The sequence below is a fragment of the Mizuhopecten yessoensis genome, unplaced genomic scaffold, assembly GCF_002113885.1.
Source record: "Mizuhopecten yessoensis strain PY_sf001 unplaced genomic scaffold, ASM211388v2 scaffold11065_1, whole genome shotgun sequence".
In the NCBI taxonomy this organism is placed as follows: domain Eukaryota; kingdom Metazoa; phylum Mollusca; class Bivalvia; order Pectinida; family Pectinidae; genus Mizuhopecten; species Mizuhopecten yessoensis.
In genome coordinates, this window is record NW_018408861.1 from 306,712 (window position 1) to 327,903 (window position 21,192).

A 21,192-nucleotide genomic window follows, 5' to 3' on the forward strand; every position below is an offset into this window, starting at 1 on the left:
GTATAAAAATAAAATAAACAGCCATTAAAAACGTCAGGTCAAAAAAAAAAACAGCTCGATATTCGCGTTCAAGACTTAGTTAGATGTAATCTGATCATACCATATCGATCCCACAGTAAAATTCCTAAATAAACTAACCTTTATTTCTACGAAGAAGAACTTAAAACAATAAACCTCATCACATAAAAAACAAATGATTGATAAATCAACCGCGTGTTGACGACTATACATTTAAGAAATGTATCGGGGAGATAAGCAAATTTCCTATATTACGTACAACAGGGGAGGTAAGTAACAGACAACATTACGTACAACAGGGGAGGTAAGTCACAGACTACATTACGTACAAACAGGGGAGGTAAGTAACAGACTACATTACGTACAACAGGGGAGGTAAGTAACCGACTACATAACGTACAACAGGGGAGGTAAGTACAACAGGGGAGGTAAGTAACAGATTACATTATGTACAACAGGGGAGGTAAGTAACAGACTACATAACATACAACAGGGAAAATAAGTAACCGACTACAATACGTACAACAGAGGAGGTAAGTAACAGTCAACAGACTACATTATGTACAACAGGGGAGGTAAGTACCAGACTGCATTACGTACAACAGGGGAGGTAAGTAACAGACTACATTACGTACAACAGGGGGGTAAGTAACAGACTATATTACGTACAACAGGGGAGGTAAGTAACAGACTACATAACGTAAAACAGGTGAGGTAAGTACAACAGGGGAGGCAGGTAACAGACTACATTACGTACAACAGAGGAGGTAAGTAACACACTACATTAAGTACAACAGGGGAGTTAAGTAACATACTACATTACGTACAACAGGGAAGGTAAGTAACCGACTACAATACGTACAACAGGGGAGGTAAGTAACAGTCAACAGACTACATTATGTACAACAGGGGAGGTAAGTACCAGACTGCATTACGTACAACAGGGGAGGTAAGTAACAGACTACATTACGTACAACAGGGGGGTAAGTAACAGACTATATTACGTACAACAGGGGAGGTAAGTAACAGACTACATAACGTAAAACAGGTGAGGTAAGTACAACAGGGGAGGCAGGTAACAGACTACATTACGTACAACAGAGGAGGTAAGTAACACACTACATTAAGTACAACAGGGGAGTTAAGTAACATACTACATTACGTACAACAGGGAAGGTAAGTAACCGACTACAATACGTACAACAGGGGAGGTAAGTAACAGTCAACAGACTACATTATGTACAACAGGGGAGGTAAGTACCAGACTGCATTACGTACAACAGGGGAGGTAAGTAACAGACTACATTACGTACAACAGGGGGGTAAGTAACAGACTATATTACGTACAACAGGGGAGGTAAGTAACAGACTACATAACGTAAAACAGGTGAGGTAAGTACAACAGGGGAGGCAGGTAACAGACTACATTACGTACAACAGAGGAGGTAAGTAACACACTACATTAAGTACAACAGGGGAGTTAAGTAACATACTACATTACGTACAACAGGGAAGGTAAGTAACCGACTACAATACGTACAACAGGGGAGGTAAGTAACAGTCAACAGACTACATTATGTACAACAGGGGAGGTAAGTACCAGACTGCATTACGTACAACAGGGGAGGTAAGTAACAGACTACATTACGTACAACAGGGGGGTAAGTAACAGACTATATTACGTACAACAGGGGAGGTAAGTAACAGACTACATAACGTAAAACAGGTGAGGTAAGTACAACAGGGGAGGCAGGTAACAGACTACATTACGTACAACAGAGGAGGTAAGTAACACACTACATTAAGTACAACAGGGGAGTTAAGTAACATACTACATTACGTACAACAGGGAAGGTAAGTAACCGACTACAATACGTACAACAGGGGAGGTAAGTAACAGTCAACAGACTACATTATGTACAACAGGGGAGGTAAGTACCAGACTGCATTACGTACAACAGGGGAGGTAAGTAACAGACTACATTACGTACAACAGGGGGGTAAGTAACAGACTATATTACGTACAACAGGGGAGGTAAGTAACAGGCTACATAACGTAAAACAGGTGAGGTAAGTACAACAGGGGAGGCAGGTAACATACTACATTACGTACAACAGGGAAGGGAAGTAACAGACTGCATAACGTACAACAGGGGAGGTAAGTAACAGTCAACAGACTATATTATGTACAACAGGGGAGGTAAGTAACAGACTGCATTACGTACAACAGGGTAGGTAATAAACAGACTACATTACGTACAACAGGCGAGGTTAGTAACAGACTAGATCACGTACAACAGGGGAGGTAAGTACAACAGGGGAGGCAGGTAACAGACTACATTACGTACAACAGGCGAGGTTAGTAACAGACTAGATAACGTACAACAGGGGAGGCAAGTAACAAACTACAAAATGTACAACAGGTGAGGTAAGTAACAAACTACAAAATGTACAACAGGTGAGGTAAGTAACAAACTACAAAATGTACAACAGGGAGATATGTCAACAGACTACATTCAGGAAAAACAGGGGAGGTAAATAACAGACTTCATTACGTACAACAGGGAAGGGAAGTAACAGACTACATAACGTACAACAGTGGAGGTAAGTAAACAGGCTACATTAGGAACAACAGGGGAGGTAAGTAACGGACTACAAAATGTACAACAGGTGAGGTAAGTAACAAACTACAAAATGGACAACAGGGAGATATGTCAACAGACTACATTCAGGAAAAACAGGGGAGGTAAATAACAGACTTCATTACGTACAACAGGGAAGGGAAGTAACAGACTACCTAACGTACAACAGAGGAGGTAAGTAACAAACTACATTACGTACAACAGGGGAGGTTAGTAAACAGGCTACATAAGGTAAAACAGGGGTGGTAAGTAAACAGGCTACATTAGGTACAACAGGGGAGGTAAGTACCAGACCACATTACGTACAACAGGGGAGGCTAGTAACAGACTAGATAACGTACAACAGGGGAGGTAAGTTAGATACTATATTACGTACAACAGGGGAGGTTTGTCTACAGACTACATTACGTACAACAGGCGAGGTTAGTAACAGACTAGATCACGTACAACAGGGGAGGTAAGGAACAAAATACATTACGTCCAACAGGGGGGGTAAGTAACAGACTACATTACAGACTACATTATGTACAACAGGGGAGGTAAGCAACAAACTACAAAATGTACAACAGGGAGATATGTCAACAGACTACATTCAGGAAAAACAGGGGAGGTAAATAACAGACTTCATTACGTACAACAGGGAAGGTATGTCAAAGGACTACATTACGTACAACAGGAGAGGTTAGTAACAGACTAGATCACGTACAACAGGGGAGGTAAGGAACAAAATACATTACGTCCAACAGGGGGGGTAAGTAACAGACTACATTACAGACTACATTATGTACAACAGGGAAGGGGAGTAACAGACTACATAACGTACAACAGGGGAGGTAAGTTAGATACTATATTACGTACAACAGGGGAGGTAAGTAACCGACTACATACCGTACAACAGGGGAGGTAAGTACAACAGGGGAGGCAGGTAACAGACTATATTACGTACAACAGGGAAGGGAAGTAACAGACTACATAACGTACAACAGGGGAGGTTAGTAACAGACTAGATAACGTACAACAGGGGAGGTAAGTAACAGACTACAAAATGTACAACAGGGGAGGTAAGTAACAAACTACAAAATGTACAACAGGGAGATATGTCAACAGACTACATTCAGGAAAAACAGGGGAGGTAAATAACAGACTTCATTACGTACAACAGGGAAGGTAAGTTACAGACTACAATACGTAAAACAGGGGAGCAAGTAACAGATTGCAAAATGTACAACAGGGGACTTATGTCAACAGACTACATTACGTACAACAGGGGAGGTTAGTAACAGACTAGATAACGCACAACAGGGGAGGTAAGTAAACAGGCTACATAAGGTAAAACAGGGGAGGTAAGTAAAAGATTACAAAATGTACATCAGGGGAGGTAAGTAACAGTCAACAGACTACATTACGTACAACAGAGGAGGTAAGTAACATACTATAGTACGTACAATGGGGTAGGTAAGTAAGAGACAACGTTAAGTACAACAGGGAAGGTATGTCAAAGGACTACATTACGTACAACAGAGGAGGAAAGTAACAGACTATAGTACGTACAACAGGGGAGGTAAGTAACAGACTATATTACGTACAACAGAGGAGGTAAGTAACAGACTATAGTACGTACAATGGGGGAGGTAAGTAAGAGACAACGTTACGTACAACAGGGAAGGTATGTCAAAGGACTACATTACGTACAACAGGGGAGGTAAGTAACAGACCACATTACGTACAACAGGGAGGTAAGTAAGAGACAACGTTACGTACACCAGGGAAGGTATGTCAACAGACTACATTACTAACAGCAGGGGAGGTAAGTAACAGACTACAAAATGTACATCAGGGGAGGTAAGTAACAGACTACAAAATGTACAACAGGGGAGGTTAGAACAACATGGGGGCAAGTAACAGACAACATAACGTACAACAGGGGCAGTAAGTAACAGAATACAAAATGTACAACAGGGGAGGTTTGTCAACAGACTGCAATACGTACAACAGGGTAGGTAATAAACAGACTACATTACGTACAAAAGGGGAGACATGCAACAGACTACAAAATGTAAAACAGGGGAGGTATGTAAACAGACTACAAAATATACAACAGGGGAGATAAGTAACAGACAACAAAATGTACAACAGGGTAGGTATGTCAACAGACTACATTACGTACAACAGAGAAGGTAAGCAACAGACTACATAACGAACAACGGAGGAGGTAAGTAACACACTACATTACGAACATTACGTACAACAGGGGAGGTATGTCAACAGATTTCATTACGTTCAACAGGGGAGGTAAGTAACAGACTAAATTACGTACAACAGGGAAGGTAAGTAACAGACTACATAACGAACAACGGAGGAGGTAAGTAACACACTACATTACTAACAACAGGGGAAGTAAGTAACAGACTACATTACCTACAACAGGAGAGGTAAGTAACACACTACAAAATGTACAACAGGGGAGGTTAGAACAACATGGGGGCACGAAACAGACAACATAACGAACAACAGGGGAAGTAAGTAACAGACTACATTACGTACAACAGGGGAGGTAAGTAACAGACTACATTACGTACAAAAGGGGAGGCAAGTAACAGACTACAAAATGTACAACAGGGGAGGTATGTCAACAGACTACAAAATGTACAACAGGGGAGGTATGTCAACAGACTACATTACGTACAACAGGGAAGGTAAGTAACAGACTACATAACGAACAACGGAGGAGGTAAGTAACACACTACATTACGAACAACAGGGGAAGTAAGTAACAGACTACATTACGTACAACAGGGGAGGTAAGTAACAGACTACATTACGTACAACATGGAAGGTAAGTAACAGACTACATAACGAACAACGGGGGAGGTAAGTAACAGACTACATTACGAACAACAGGGGAAGTAAGTAACAGACTACATTACGTACAACAGGGGAGGTAAGTAACAGACTAAATTACGTACAACAGGGAAGGTAAGTAACAGACTACATAACGAACAATGGGGGAGGTAAGTAACAGACTACATTACGAACAACAGGGGAAGTAAGTAACAGACTACATTACGTTCAACAGGGAAGGTAAGTTAACATTACGTACAACCGGGGGTACGTAACATGTTACATTACGTACAACAGGAGAGGTTAGTTAACATTACGTACAACCCGGGGGTACGTAACAGGTTACATTACGTACAGGAATGGTAAGTAGATTATATTCCCATATCCCATACAAGTCTACTCCAACAATAGCACTGGAAAATACTTTCGGTACAAGAGATAATTTGACGTTCCTTCGCCAAGAGCTAGTTAATATAATACAAGCCCCACCATTCCGTCCTTTTGTCAGAATAGAACAACCCGCCCTGGCTCTTACCACCATATATATTGGGGTCCTTAAACGACCAGATTTACGCTCTTGCCATCACATCTATTGGAGTCCTTTAACGACCAAATCTAAGCTCTTATTATCACCTCTATTGGAGTCCTTAGACCAGATTTATGCTCTTACCGTCACATCCATTGGAGTCCTTAAAAGACCAGATTTACGCTCTTACCATCACATCTATTGGAGTCCTTAAAAGACCAGATGTACGCTCTTACCATCACATATTCTGAAGTCCTTAAACCACCAGATTTACGCTCTTACCATCACATCTATTGGAGTCCTTAAACGACCAGATTTACGCTCTTACAATCACATCTATTGGAGTCCTTAAACGACCAGATTAGCGCTCTTACCGTCACATCTATTGGAGTCCTTAAACCACCAGATTTACGCTCTTACCATCACATCGATTGGAGTCCTTAAACAACCAGATTTTAGCTCTTACCATCACATATATTGGTGTCCTTAAATGACCAGATTAACGCTCTTACCATCACATCTATTGGTGTCCTTAAATGACCAGATTAACGCTCTTACCGTCACATCTATTGGAGTCCTTAAACGACCAGATTTACGCTCTTGTCATCACATCTATTGGAGTCCTTAAACGACCAGATTTACGCTCTCCGTATATAAATGTTCTATCCCTGCTTAATAGTTTTTAGTGTTAGTTTATAGAAAAAATAACGGATTTTGTCAGCAAGAAATTCAGTATTTTAATTTCTGATCCATTTGATTCCAGCCGTGTTTTTGTGATGCTGCTGTTGAAGAACGTGATCACTCTTACAGCCACTGCCCTCCTTTTAATAGTAATCCTTTTAAACTCTATTTGCTCATTGGTTGGTACTGTACAATCACATGAAGTCAATATGGATATAAATATTCTGGAGATGGTTCAGGCTTACATTAGACATATATAGGAGGTTTTTACTAGGGTCACTATTACTAATGTTACTTATAAAAAATATGAATAGATTAAATTTACAAGCTCTTACACATAAAGGGAGGTAAGTCGCACAACCAAACATCAATACAGGTTCGTTACTGGCTACAAGACGGAATAGTTTTACAGAAAGACATTTTAAGTAAAATGATAAAAAATGTAATTTTCTTGGTTTGCTAATCTATATTTTGGCAGGTTTGGCAGGTTGTATATGTTTAAATACATGCCAATATTAACATCTATCTCCCTACTAATAACTTTGTCTGATAAAATTTCCAACTTATATACACATTTTCTACTTATGTTTATTAATGCACGCGTTCACTGACCCATCAGACGCAGCGGTTAGCGGTGATAGGAGCGTGGTGAAACCATTACACATTACTGACGCGGTAGGTAGCCGCCACTGTACAACCAAAGCTTTCATTTTAAAAATACATTATCTTTCCTTAAGCTACCTCTGTATAAGAAAACACGGGTTTATTTTGTTCATAAATTCACAAATCTAAATATACCTTGGTATTTTGAAGAAAGAAAATGCACCGAGCATTAGAAATTACTTCACGAACTATGTGTGGGTTGATAAAAAATATGAGCAAAACAAATAACAGTATCGCACAGACAACGCTGAGAGAGACGATAGAGCTAGGAAGGCACTCAACGCTCGACGAAAAAATATCAAACAAAAATAAAGCAATTGGAGAGATCCCAAGAAAATATGTAGACAACATTAACCAAAGTTATGTCAATTAAGTAAGTGGTAGGACATACAAGGAGATGCTGAACAAAGTGGCAGAATAACATTAACACAAAACAACGTAAGGCAACATTATCTAAGGACAAACCAATATGGCAAACCAACTTACTATTTATTCAAGGAGTTTTATTTCGTTAAACGTCCTATTAACATCTAAGGACGTGCCTCCATGTGTGTTGTGTAAGCGTGTAAATGTGTATGTATGCTGGCGACAGGGTATGTTGGGATTCTTGACTCCTTTTGATAGCGCGGATCTGATGCCTACTTTATAGTGCTTTCTCCCTGAAACACCATGCCGAAGGCACCCAGCACAGCATTCAGCCCGGTCACATTATACTGATTACGGGTGAACCCCCAGTTGTTGCCGTTACCCACAATGCTGAACGTTAAGCTAGGATCAACAACTACAAAGTCTTAAGGACTCTGGTATGTCCTGGCCATTACCTTACTAACCTGGGCGAACGCTCAACATTAAAGCCAGAAGTGAGGTATTGACAAGCTAGGTGCTAGGAAATAAAAGTTTGTTAGAAGTAGAAATAAAGATAAAGATCCCAAATGTTGTAATGGGTGAAGCAGATTTATTTTGGTCGCTAAAGCAAATCCCCAATGATGCACGGCTGGACAACCACAAACCAATTATTAGAAACCAGGGGCCAGTAAAATGAAATAGTTCTATAGATTGAGCTATTACAGACGACTTCCTGTTATATATCGACACATGCCACTTACAACGGACAACTTGTATGTTGGTGTTATTCTACCAATCAAGAATTTTGGCAGCCGGTGCCCGTAGTGAAAACCTCATAGATAATGTACAATGATAAGGTAAACTTGCAGATATCCGAATTCATCTCCGAAAATAGCATATGATGAACTCTTCGCTTCCTATGACGTGTATATACATAATGTGAGTCACGATGATACATCGTAAGTCTGAACCGAAAAAACAACAACAGAAAAAACAAACAAACAACAGAAAAACAATTAGAAAAAACAAATAAACAAATAGAATTCATGAGGCAGAAACGGGCGGCTAGACTGGTAGTTTACCGTATAGAGAGCAGATTTTTTCTTCTTCTAAATTGGAACAAAAAGCATTTCCGATTATAATTACATAAGATGTTAGGACATGTAATAATAAAATGATAATATTTCTTTGTTAAGTAAAAGGCATACACAGACAAAACAGCTGATATACACAGTAAATAGCCTGTTCGGAAAATTGCTGTCAATTATTCATATTTGGCCCTTGCAAGGCTTATTTCCAATAGGGCCATGTATTACGACCTTGCAGTAATTGACATGGTGAAACAGATTAAGTATTCATGTAATGCATTAATTAGCACCTAAATTAGAAATAACGTATATCGCGAGAAAGGGCTGTCAACAGCTGAAGGGAAGTAACTCGTTGTTCGTGCACTTCCACCTGTGATGGCTTCTTCCTTGTGTCAGGAAAAAGTCCTGTCGATATCAGGTATGCGCAACAAAAAAAAAGTATACATTATAATAGGATATATATTGATTACACCCGTTTAAATGTTTTCATTTCTGTCAGATGTCAGCTTGAGAAAATGTAACAGGAGTTGCCAAAGACCAAATGCCGCGAGCGTTGTAAGAGAAATATGACCATGATAGCAATTATTGTAATGGAAAAGTAAACGGCAGGTTTTTAGGTTTGTATGTTGAAGATTAAAACAGAGAAGAAGAAAAATCTGATGATGATTGATAGTATGAAATGTTAATGAAAAAATGATATCAATACAAATATGTTTTACTGAATTAAAGTAAAAGTACTCAGAGCTTAACGACAATTAACGTATTTCAATTTCTACGGGCTTCGATTTTCCGTTAAATCTTCTTCATTTAATTATTAAAACTGCTATTTCATTTCAGTGAAATAAAGGATGGTGAAATAAATGCTTTTTTGTTTACTTGACTGAAAAAAAAGTAAATGTAATGCAAAATATTTTTCAATTTTGTCTTTTTACCTTCATGGACTTAAAATAGTTGATATATGAATAACAAGCCCCCCTCGCCCTCGAGGCTCCAATTCATTATTAATTAATTAAAATCGACATGTAAATCTAAAAATAATATTAATTAATATAATTCTAACTTATTCGCCGAATTTTGTTTACTTATTTTATTTGCCATGGGTGATATAAACAAATTCTAATAATCAAAACAGTTTTATTTCTGTTTATTACGAGTTTTACGCAAAACTCTGGGACCGCATTTTAAAGTAAAAACTATTTACCTGCATTATGTTTAATTTTATTTCTTGTTCTTTTTCACTCAAATGGACAAAATAATTTTGTTTTGAAGCAATACTTTATTTCACTTAAACACTAATTTAAACATATACACGCAATTGCAAATAAGCATGTAAATTGAATTTAAAGGAATAGGACTTATCAGTTAGATTTTATGGTAGTTGTTTGTTCAAAGTGAATGCAAAAATAGACCTGATAAAATTGCACAAACTATTGAAACTGGATACTTTATCTTCAAATCTTCCCTTTGACAACTTAATGTCTTTAAACATATGTTTGGCCAATTAATTTGAACAAAAGATTGGGCACAAGTTATTACAACGTATCACAGCCTTCTACCATCATATACATTAACAATTACACGACGACAATGGCAATAAGCATAAACATGATTAGATATACACAAGATAAAAATCCCCGTTCAAAATTATTGCTGGATTTGAAGACCTAGAGAAGACTTAGAGATAGGGATAAGGCAGTTTCTCATTGAAAAATAATGTAGCAAAATGGTTGTTTTGAAATATATATATCGCGGCTCAGTTTGTTAATTATTCTACATTATCTTTTTAGAAACCCGAGTGTATGACATTGTACCAGCGACCACAGGCATTTGTTTCTGTCAATGAAAATAGTCCTGACATAAAAGGTATGTTTTATGAGTAGGGTGTGCTTTTTTGTCAGGACTATTTTCATTGACAGAAACAAATGCCTGTGGTCTCTGGTACAACGTCATACACTCGGGTTTCTAAAAAGATAGAATAATTAACAAACTGAGCCGCGATATTTATATTTCAAAACAACCATTTTGCTACATTTTTTTTCAATGAGAAACTGCCTTATCCCTATCTCTAAGTCTGAAAATATGTACACACTTTCCTTTTAAAAGATCAGGATAAATACACAAATATTATGAATAACACTCCTACATACTATGTGTGATTACCTCAAAATATCAGTACGCAAATATTTGATGGCGTGCGCCCTACCTGATAAGGTCATGTGATGTGTAGTTACCTCCCTTCGCCCCCCAAAAAATATGTAGGGATATTTTGTAGTTATATGATCATATGCATCGTATATAACCCTTATATATAGAGAATGTATGTTTTATTCTGTTTATCATATACTTGAACATACATTTGGGCGATCATTTTTTTTTCAATTATCAATTACGAACTTCAATTTCAAGCAATTTTTCACCGAAGATCATCGATAGAAAATGTATATTAGAAAAAAAGTTGGGAAATCGCACAGAAACAATACAATACAAATTGTAAATTTGGTGATCAACACATTTTAATGAAATAAAAAAACTGCAACAAGAGAAATATGAATAACTGTCTTTATTACCCCTTTGAGAAAAATCTAGGTATCTGATTGGTTAAAAATTACAGTGTATTATTAGTTACACGGATTTTTGGCAGGGTATCCCTGCCAAATCCGTGTAACGAATTTATTACCCCTTTGAGTCTTTTATAATAAAAGCGAAGAAAAATAACAGGCACAGTACCTCATTTAGCGAAACGTTTTGCCATTTTGTAAACAGCGAAGCAGACGACGAATGCGAGTTGTCGGCTCCCGATGCCCGGCCGCAAGATACAAAGACAGGTGACCCGTATACCCCTTGTAAAATCACTTGATTGCACCGTATTACTGCTGAGAATCACGTGACATGACCGTATACCCCCTGAGATTTTCGTATATCCCCTGAGATTTACGAATGCGGTTTGGTACACTGTAGTTTTTAACCAATCAGATTCCTAGATTTTTCTCAAAGGGGTAATAACAAACCGCATTCGTAAATCTCAGGGGGTATACGAAAATCTCAGGGGGTATACGGTCATGTATTTTTACATACTTACTAAAGAAAAAATGTATATGCGATACGACACAATTGCTTTAACCCATACCAGCCCTCGCCGTATCACACCCCTAAATCCGTATCAGCCCTCTTGTATCAGCCCGAAAAACACATATCACACCCCTTTTGGAACACTTCTGTTTTTCCCATCTACCTACAACAACGTCATTCGGAATTCTTCTGATTTTTCAAAATTTCAAAAGAAATATAGATCATGATAAGATAGAACATCTATCCGTATCTTATAAAAAAAAAGTATGCAATAAACAGAATAAAACATGCCTTTTTCCATATCACATCAAGTTACAACCCTCGACCAATATCAACCTTCTGGCCTTCGTTCCTCGGGAGGATATTGGAGTCTCGGGTTGATACTGGGTGTGATATAACATGATATTATGATATCAATCACATGATATTTATCATTTGGGAACCGTCGGCACTTTCCGTAAACGCTTACGGAAAGTGCCGACGGTTCCCGATTGTACGGAAAGTGCCGACGGTTCCCGATTGGGATATTTATAGGGAAATGTCGGACATGCGCAATTCGAAACCGGCAAAATACACGAGGTTTTCAAGATGGCGGCTGAAAAAGGCGACCACGAGTCGCGAAGACATAGAAAATCGGACTCACACAGTCACGATGGTTCACGAAACGAAGAAGAAGAAGAACCTGACTTCAGTGATCCAGAAGATTTTGTAGATGACTTAGCGAATGATGGTTAGAATCTTCTAAGATAACAGAATACCATCCAATATGGTTGGAGCAACACCCGGCATAATCCCTCCGTTGCGCTATCTTTGTTATATTGGTCTGTGACGATTAAAGGCTGATGATACAAATCGAATAGCTGTATGTTTCTCCAAAGCGAATGGGGTTTAAAAAATCATATTTTAGTAAACAACACGATAGATATGTCGTTCGTTGGAGACCGGATGTAGAACGTTTTATCAACTTGTAGGGCAACTGTCAGTGCCATTTCATGTGGAAATTATAAGCATATAACAACTTATGGTAATATTAAATACTTGTATTCATAGGATTACATTATGCAACAATATTGTATTAAATATGATATGTATGAATTCAGCTTTTAAAGATACTAACCAAATTATCCATATGGTACCAAACGGATCCAGTACACTGCCGATTGAGCTATATTCACCTATAAATTATAGCTGTATTACGCTATATTTTCTCAGATTTCAATTTTCATTGAATTAAAGCAAAGTCGCAATAAATAATAAGGTTTATGGGAATTGTACCTACAAAAAACATGCATTATTTCTTAAAAAGAATATACTTATATTTACTGTCCTTTGTTATTAACCTAATGATACAAACTTCTTTTAATAGCGACTTTGTTTCTTCTTCCTTAGAAAAGCACATGAAAATAGCTCATAAGGCCTATTTCAGATAGGTCAATAGAGCTATTTTAGGTCTTTACATCTATATAGCTCAATTGGCAGAGACTACTGGACCTGCCAAACTTAGCAAAGATACAAGATTCTCAAATGAATAAGCTTCTTCCAATAAGAGTTGCTTTAATCAGAGCCTTGCACATGCAGCTTGCCAGCAATCCTACACCCCCTCCCCATATGTGTTGGACTGGCAGTCCTCAAAACATTGGACTTGGTCCTCCGGTCTTCCAATAGTGTCGACCCCTGGCAGGACTTGGAAAATATGTTCTTTCATCATGCTTCAGGCACTGGCTGTCTGAAAGTTGTGCTGGAATTGCAACTACCTTTCACTTGATCTTGTAAATTAGTCTTATCCTAATAACCTTTTCCACTCTAGGTTGCGGACCATAGATATTGTACTGCTAATGCTTTGATCATAATAATTCGCTGTCACAAATAAGTAACTCTTCACTATAACTTCTTAAGCTGTTGGATGTTCTGGTGGTGTGTGGATCCCAATTCCTTTCATAACAAACAGAATTATCTATAACTCAAACATTTGCTTTAAATGTAGTAGCGTGTTTAGCACGCATGAGTGGGATTGCATGGTAGTCTAAACATAATCTATTGGACTGCTTTAGAATTCAGTTATAGTACTGTATTTTATTATGAGCAGGTCAAAAAATATACTGATATGTTATTATGACTTTTCGAATGTAGTTTGGTGCCAGCAGTATGAATTATTTAATTTCTTCCGCTGGAGCTAAACAAAGGAAGTCCATGAATAAAGACATGTTCAGAATTTTGATATGTTATTATTATATGTTGTCCTAGTAGGCTAATATCCACATATTTCATTGCTACTCTGTCTTTATTAACTGTGTAGTACATGTATTTTAGAAGATTTAAAAATTGAAGCAGTATACAGTTCTTTATGACTTGCAGAGGTCCTGGTTGATTTGATGCGCGCCAAGCCAAAGGAAACTGATGGTATTGACAGTGTCATTGTAGTGGATAATGTCCCACAGGTTGGAGCAGACAGACAAGAAAAGCTGAAAAATGTCATCAGCAAGCTATTCACAAAATTTGGCAAAATTGTCACTGAATATTATCCTATGGAGAATGACAAAACTAAGGGGTAAGTACTTGAACATTTCTTCTGTTCACCAATTTTTTTTGAAGTGCTGAACAATTTGTGTTGCACTTGCTCACTAATAACTTATATTTATTGGAGGACAAGTGTTACCTAAACTAGAATTTAGCACATTGAAACTAATATGTTTGATATTTATTCACTTAACACTTTTTCCTACATGTTATAACATATATTATACAAATATTTCTCCTATTTGCGAATTGAATTCTTTCTTTGCAGATATATTTTTCTTGAGTACACATCACCCATGCATGCTATGGAAGCTGTCAAAACTGCAAATGGTTATAAACTAGACAAGCAGCACGTCTTTTCTGTCAATTTGTTCTCAGACTTTATCAGGTGAGTTATAGAAAGTCTTGTTGAATTACAATAATGAAATATTGAAAAATGTCCTAAAATAAGAATCTTAAAGTTCATGGTAAATAAACAAATTTCTTCAATTTCAAAAGAAAATATTTTCAAAACAAAGGTTATTGAAAAGATTGTAAGAATATATTGCATAACCAATAATTAAAACTGTTATGTTTCAGATATGGTGATTTGTCAGAGGATTGGGTAGCTCCAACAATTCAGCCTTTCAAAGATGTGGTAAGTGACCAGCCTACAGATCTACATACTGCTAGCCTTCTATAATGGACTGTTATATTACAGGATAACATGGATACTTCTATAATAGACTGTTATATTACAGGGTAACATGGATACTTCTACAATGGACTGTTATATTACAGGGTAACGTGGATACTTATGTAATGGACTGTTATATTACAGGGTAGCGTGGATACTTCTATTATGGACTGTTATATTACAGGGTAGCGTGGATACTTCTATAATGGACTGTTATATTACAGGGTAACGTGGATACTTATGTAATGGACTGTTATATTACAGGGTAACATGGATACTTTAATATGTAATGGACTGTTATATTACAGGGTAACATGGATACTTTTATAATATTACAGGGTAACCTGAGAAGCTTCTTACAAGACCCAGACGCTGTTGACCAATACAGTGTAATTTATGAGGGTGGAGAACGGACAGCCATATTTAAAAACACACCCAGGGAGCCAACAGTGATAGAAGAGAGAGAAGTAAGTGGTTAGTGGCCCTGTGTATAGATATTTATACCTTTGTTTGAGAAAACCACGTACTTTAAAGTCTTGATAATAATTTTCTGCAAAGCAATGGTTGAGATGCATATAGGGATCACTCTGTTGATGTCAGCCATTCAAATGGTTTCTTAACAAATTGGAAATATCTGTTGAAGCAATTATTTGATTTTCATGAAACTTTATACGCACTAGTAACAGTATACACTGAAGTTTGATTTTGAACCAAATATGAAAAACTGATATGGCCACAAATTTGTCAAATCATATGAAAAGACACCATGGAATCGACTCGCTGTCGAAACGTTAGAAAATAGCTACGACTTTCCCATTCCAGTATTAGATTCTCTTTTTACAATAAAAGTTAACGAAAATCATTTTGTATATGCAAGTTTGCCTTTTATTTGTCTGAAAACAATGCGATGTCATTGACTATGTTATTAACTATATTTTAAAAGGTGTAACTGATTCCCAATCTTATTAAAACACTATACAGGTATTAAGCATTTGATTTATATAAGTGTCTTAAGGAGGAAAAATCCAAATTTCATGGTGTACTAAACATGAGTAGATTTTGTTCATGTTTACTAATTTTGCTTTTAAATCTTTTATTGCAAATTAATATTTTCTTCAAATTATGTTTGCTTCATTGATACCTTCCTAATCAAATTGCATCAATAACAAATTACAAAGTTTATTTAATCAGTGATCATTCAAATTGTACAATTTTTCTGTTTCACAGAGATGGACAGAGACATACGTGCGCTGGTCCCCACAGGGAAAGTTTCTTGCCACGTTTCACGGCAAAGGAAATGCCCTTTGGGGAGGCGAAAAGTTTGTCAGGATCATGAGGTTTAGTCACACTGGAGTTCAGCTCATCGATTTCTCACCCTGTGAAAGGTGAGTAAACATTTGATTGATTATCATTTTTGCTGCGGCCAGTGGCCCCTTCGTTGATATAACTATCATCATCTCTCAAACTCTTTCTGCTTTTGTCTTCTCCAGAATCTGATCTGTCATCGGAAGATTTGTTCCAGATTTGAAAGCTTCTATGAGTTTATTGTATTTGTAGGAGCTTATATATAATATAAGTACCTAGCTTGTCACCATTTTACCTGATATTTGGTCGTGTAGAGATGATAATCGTTTGTTGTATAAGGACCTAGCTTGTCACCATTTTACCTGATATTTGGTCCTGTAGAGATGATAATCGTTTGTTGTATAAGGACCTAGCTTGTCACCATTTTACCTGATATTTGGTCGTGTAGAGATGATAATCGTTTGTTGTACAAGTACCTAGCTTGTCATCATTTTACCTGATATTTGGTCTTGTAAAGATGATAATCGTTTGTTGTACAAGTACCTAGCTTGCCACCATTTTCCATGATATTTGGTCGTGTAGAAATGATAATCGTTTGTTGTATAAGTACCTTGCTTGTCACCATTTTACCTGATATTTGGTCGTGTAGAGATGATAATCGTTTGTTGTATAAGTACTTAATTTGCCAAGATTTTACCTGATATTTGGTAGTGTAGAAATGATAATCGTTTGTTGTATAAGTACTTAACTTGCCACCATTTTACATGATATTTGGTCGTGTAGAGATGATAATCGTTTGTTGTACAGGTACATTGTATTTGTTGTGTATGTACTTTATCACCATTTTACCTGATGTTTGGTCATGTAGTTATAATGAAATCATATCTGTTGTGTAGGTACCTGGTCACCTTCAGTCCTGTGCCAAGTAACCCAGAGGATCCAACAGCCATCATCATCTGGGACATCCGAACTGAGCAAAAACAACGTGGGTTTAACTGCGAGACACAATCTACCTGGCCTATTTTCAAGTATGTACACATGGAAAATGTCTGGGGTCTTATTAAAAACTCTGCTGTTTTGAGTATTAATCTGATAAAGCTTCAAGGGTATAAAATGAACAATTAATAGAACATGTTATTTTGTTCACCAGTTTTTATGATTTTTTGAAATGTTGAATTACAAGTAAAAACTTGACAAAATATTTTTCAGATGGAGTCATGACGGTAGCTACTTTGCCAGAATCAGCCGAGATACATTAAGTGTATATGAGACGCCAGTAAGTAATCATATATAATGGTGTATGTTACAATCTCTGTTCATCAGATCTGTTTGTTGTTATAAAATTGAACTAAAGTCTCTTTCTATGTTATATTGCATTTAAACCTTTATTAGAAATTATATTAAAATGAAAGAAAGGGAATAAAGCTAATGAAACAGTATGTCTCAATTGAGAATTATTGCATTTTGTAGTCCTTCGGTCTGCTGGAGAAGAAAAGTCTGAAGATCTGTGGTATTCGGTGAGTACCGAAGTCTGAACATAGTGACTATATATATAGCTAGAAGCCAGACAAAGTCACAAACAAAGATATGATGAGGAAGTTAAAAATTTGAATCCTCATATTTTTCACCTTTTTTTCTTGTGAATTGAATACAGGGAATTGAATAATGATGTAGAGAACATCAAAATGATGTGGAATATGAATTGCTCAAACCATGTACCAGGGTTTGAAAAAAGGGTATTCATGTTATATAAAACAATATTTTCAGAAGAATTGAGTACTAAGCAAGTAGTGTTATTTGGTATTTTTTAATTTGACAGAGATTTTACATGGTCCCCAACTGACAATATCATTGCCTACTGGGTGCCAGAGGAACAGAACGTACCGGCTCGTGTAACACTCATCCAGATACCAAACAGGAAGGAACTGTGTGTGAAAAACTTGTTCAATGTGGCAGATTGTAAAATGCACTGGCAGAAAAATGGTGACTATCTGTGTGTGAAGGTAGACCGTTACTCCAAAGCCAAGAAAGTTGATGAGAAAGATCAATACAAGTATAGCGTAAGTGTTAACTCTTTGATTTGAAGTTATTCTGTTGTGTCCATAATATGGTAATGATAAACTGACATTTTTAACTTCTTCTCATGAAAAAATGACCTTGACCTTCATTCAAAGTTGTGTATCAAATATGTTTGAATGTGTAATTGACGTCTGTTGGTCATATTTTACTTAGGACTGTTCCCTAGTAACCATATGGAAGGCACTTTTTCAGGGACTCCCTTTGGAATAATAATCATTTGATGGTAAAAACATTTGGACTTAACAAAAAAGATGAAATAAGTTGAACAAAAAGATATTTTTCTGAAGGTCTTTGTATATCCTTAAAAATTAACATTTAGTAACTGGTGTACTAGAGATTGGAGAAGACTAATAAAGACTTCTATGACAAATACCAGCTATGTATAAAAATTGGTGATCCCGTCAAAACACCATTTTTTCAACGAAGCCACAATTAAACAGCCAATTTGTCACATCACAACACAAATAACAGTTGTATTACAACTCAAGGGACCTTGAAGGCCAATGTAGCTATAATATGAACTATGAACACTGTCGCATACGTTTCTCGAAACCGTTCTGCCATTGAAACCCTACACAGACTTTCTGATTATTAGATAATTTGTCATTTCTCTCCTCTTTGGTATGTACTATGCCAATGACCCCCAAACACGGCTACATAGGTTAACCCATTCACCCCTGAAGACACATTTAAGCTCTTCCAATTCAAAGGTTGGAATAGTTCATTATAAAATTTCAGGGGTGAATGAGTTAAGAGAACCTAAATGACCATAGAAACCACAAGGTGGCTTCTCACTGAGATATGATCTATAGGTCTGAACACTACTATATTTTATAGAACCTTGGTTACCTTGAATGATCCTACATGCCCAGAAATGTAAATGTTGCCCTTACTTAGTTACATGACCAGTTCCTTGTATGCCCTAGTCACTGTTTAGGCCTACATTTCCTGTAGGCATTACACACACAAACTGACATAGCTTTAAGACAAGTGATTTTTATCAGATAAATATTCGTGTACATTGTATCTGAATAAAAGTCGTGACAGGCCTATCAATAACAGTCTTTAATTTAATATGTCATATATATAGTATGTACATACAGTTGTATGTATCATTTAACAAAATTGAATGCTGTGTCACATTAATGTATTTCTAGTGAGATTGTGTATTTAGTCGGGTATAATTACAATCAGGTGACTGTTGAAACCATGGACCTCTTGTCTCATTCACTCAGGTAACTATTTGAGAGACATGGTATCATGACAGTTAAAATGATTTTTGTGATGAAGTTATCTCTGACCAACTTTTATTCTCTTATCCAGGGTATGTATTACAATTTTGAATTGTTCCGAATCCGAGAAAAACAGATCCCAGTGGACAAAATAGAAGTGAAAGGTAAGTCTCAGTGAAGTTGTTTTAACTCCCATATTACATATAACACTTGACAAGACATTTATAATCTTCAGAAAATTTCTTTGCATGTTGTTTTATATGATTATATAGATTTAAACAATGTTTTTGCCAAATATTAAATATTTAGACATCAGATGTCTTCAGTCACATTGAAGAAACAAAGGCTGGTTTCAAAGTAGAGTCAAACCAAATTGAAAACATTGCATTTGTCATATGATTCCATAATATCATTAAAGCCAGATTTAATTTGTGACATAAAAAGTGTTTTGTTCTGAATAGTGTTATGCTTCAGTCTGTGTGTGAAAGAAATATTAATAAGGTATATAATATCTAGGAACAGAATGGTATTTCAGTGTTTTGACTTGCTGTTGTTTGCTCTGATTGAATGATTTAGTAATTCAGAAATATATCTTGAAAATTTCTAGAGTATAGATATCCATTACAGTCTGTCTATGTTTTACTGCTATTTGAATGGTGAATCATTGGTTTATTTCTGTTACAGAAAATGTGATGGCATTTGCTTGGGAGCCAACTGGAAATAAATTTGCCTTTATCCACGGGGAAAGTTCTAGGATATCTGTGTCATTCTATGTGATACGTACCCAGGGGAAGGTGGAACTGCTGAGTAAGTAAACACATCAATAGTATTAACCCTTTCACCATTGTAGACCATAATGGACTCGTCCCGATCAATACATGGTAGAGTCTACTAAAGTTACATAGGGGTGAAAGGGTTAAGGTGGCTCCATACTTTCGCAATTAACCAGCAAAATTCGTTGAAACTTTAATATAATGGTTATGCAACTATATAGAGTTAATTTTATGAAAATCTAAACATTCCAATAGTTTGGGGACTTTTTTGGAAAAAATACCAAAAAATTGAATTTTTGCCACTTTTAATATTTTTTTTATTTTTTTTGTGTGGCATTGTTTGGAACAATAACAACAATAAAAAACTGAAAAGAAGCATTTAAAATTAACCCTACAAATATTTTATTTATTGCAAAATATGTAATACATGTTACACAAAGTGTTTTTTTTATTGAATTTGAACAGATAAAAGTGATTATCTACAAGCTAAAAGCAAACAGGACACAAAGATCTATACATATAGAGTGGGAAATTAACAAAATATACACAATGGCTTTATAATTAATTAATTTTACATTTTACAATTATTTTGATACGGGTGAGAGTTATCTTCCTTGAAAAAAATCGGAACTTTTTGCAGAGGGAGGACATTTACACAATGACAGTTGTCTCTGTTTACATACAACAAAAATGATGGAAATAAATCAAAAATTTGATATCAAAATTATCAATTTATT

The 21,192-nt window shown here is 36.4% G+C and overlaps 1 protein-coding gene across 1 annotated transcript in view; it reads left to right on the top strand.

Moving 5' to 3' along the window:
• Nucleotides 1-12,434: 12,434 nt before the first annotated feature.
• The window catches only part of LOC110465230 (eukaryotic translation initiation factor 3 subunit B-like), a 16,572-nt gene continuing 7,814 nt past the window's right edge, over nt 12,435-21,192 (top strand). Inside the window, exons 1-12 of the mRNA XM_021520913.1 lie at nt 12,435-12,603; nt 14,229-14,421; nt 14,659-14,778; nt 14,970-15,027; nt 15,405-15,533; nt 16,294-16,451; nt 17,268-17,399; nt 17,581-17,647; nt 17,842-17,888; nt 18,191-18,431; nt 19,774-19,846; nt 20,367-20,489. Of these exons, the coding sequence (XP_021376588.1) occupies nt 12,462-12,603; nt 14,229-14,421; nt 14,659-14,778; nt 14,970-15,027; nt 15,405-15,533; nt 16,294-16,451; nt 17,268-17,399; nt 17,581-17,647; nt 17,842-17,888; nt 18,191-18,431; nt 19,774-19,846; nt 20,367-20,489 (1,483 nt within the window). The 5' untranslated portion in view covers nt 12,435-12,461. The remainder of the gene's footprint in view (nt 12,604-14,228; nt 14,422-14,658; nt 14,779-14,969; nt 15,028-15,404; nt 15,534-16,293; nt 16,452-17,267; nt 17,400-17,580; nt 17,648-17,841; nt 17,889-18,190; nt 18,432-19,773; nt 19,847-20,366; nt 20,490-21,192) is intronic.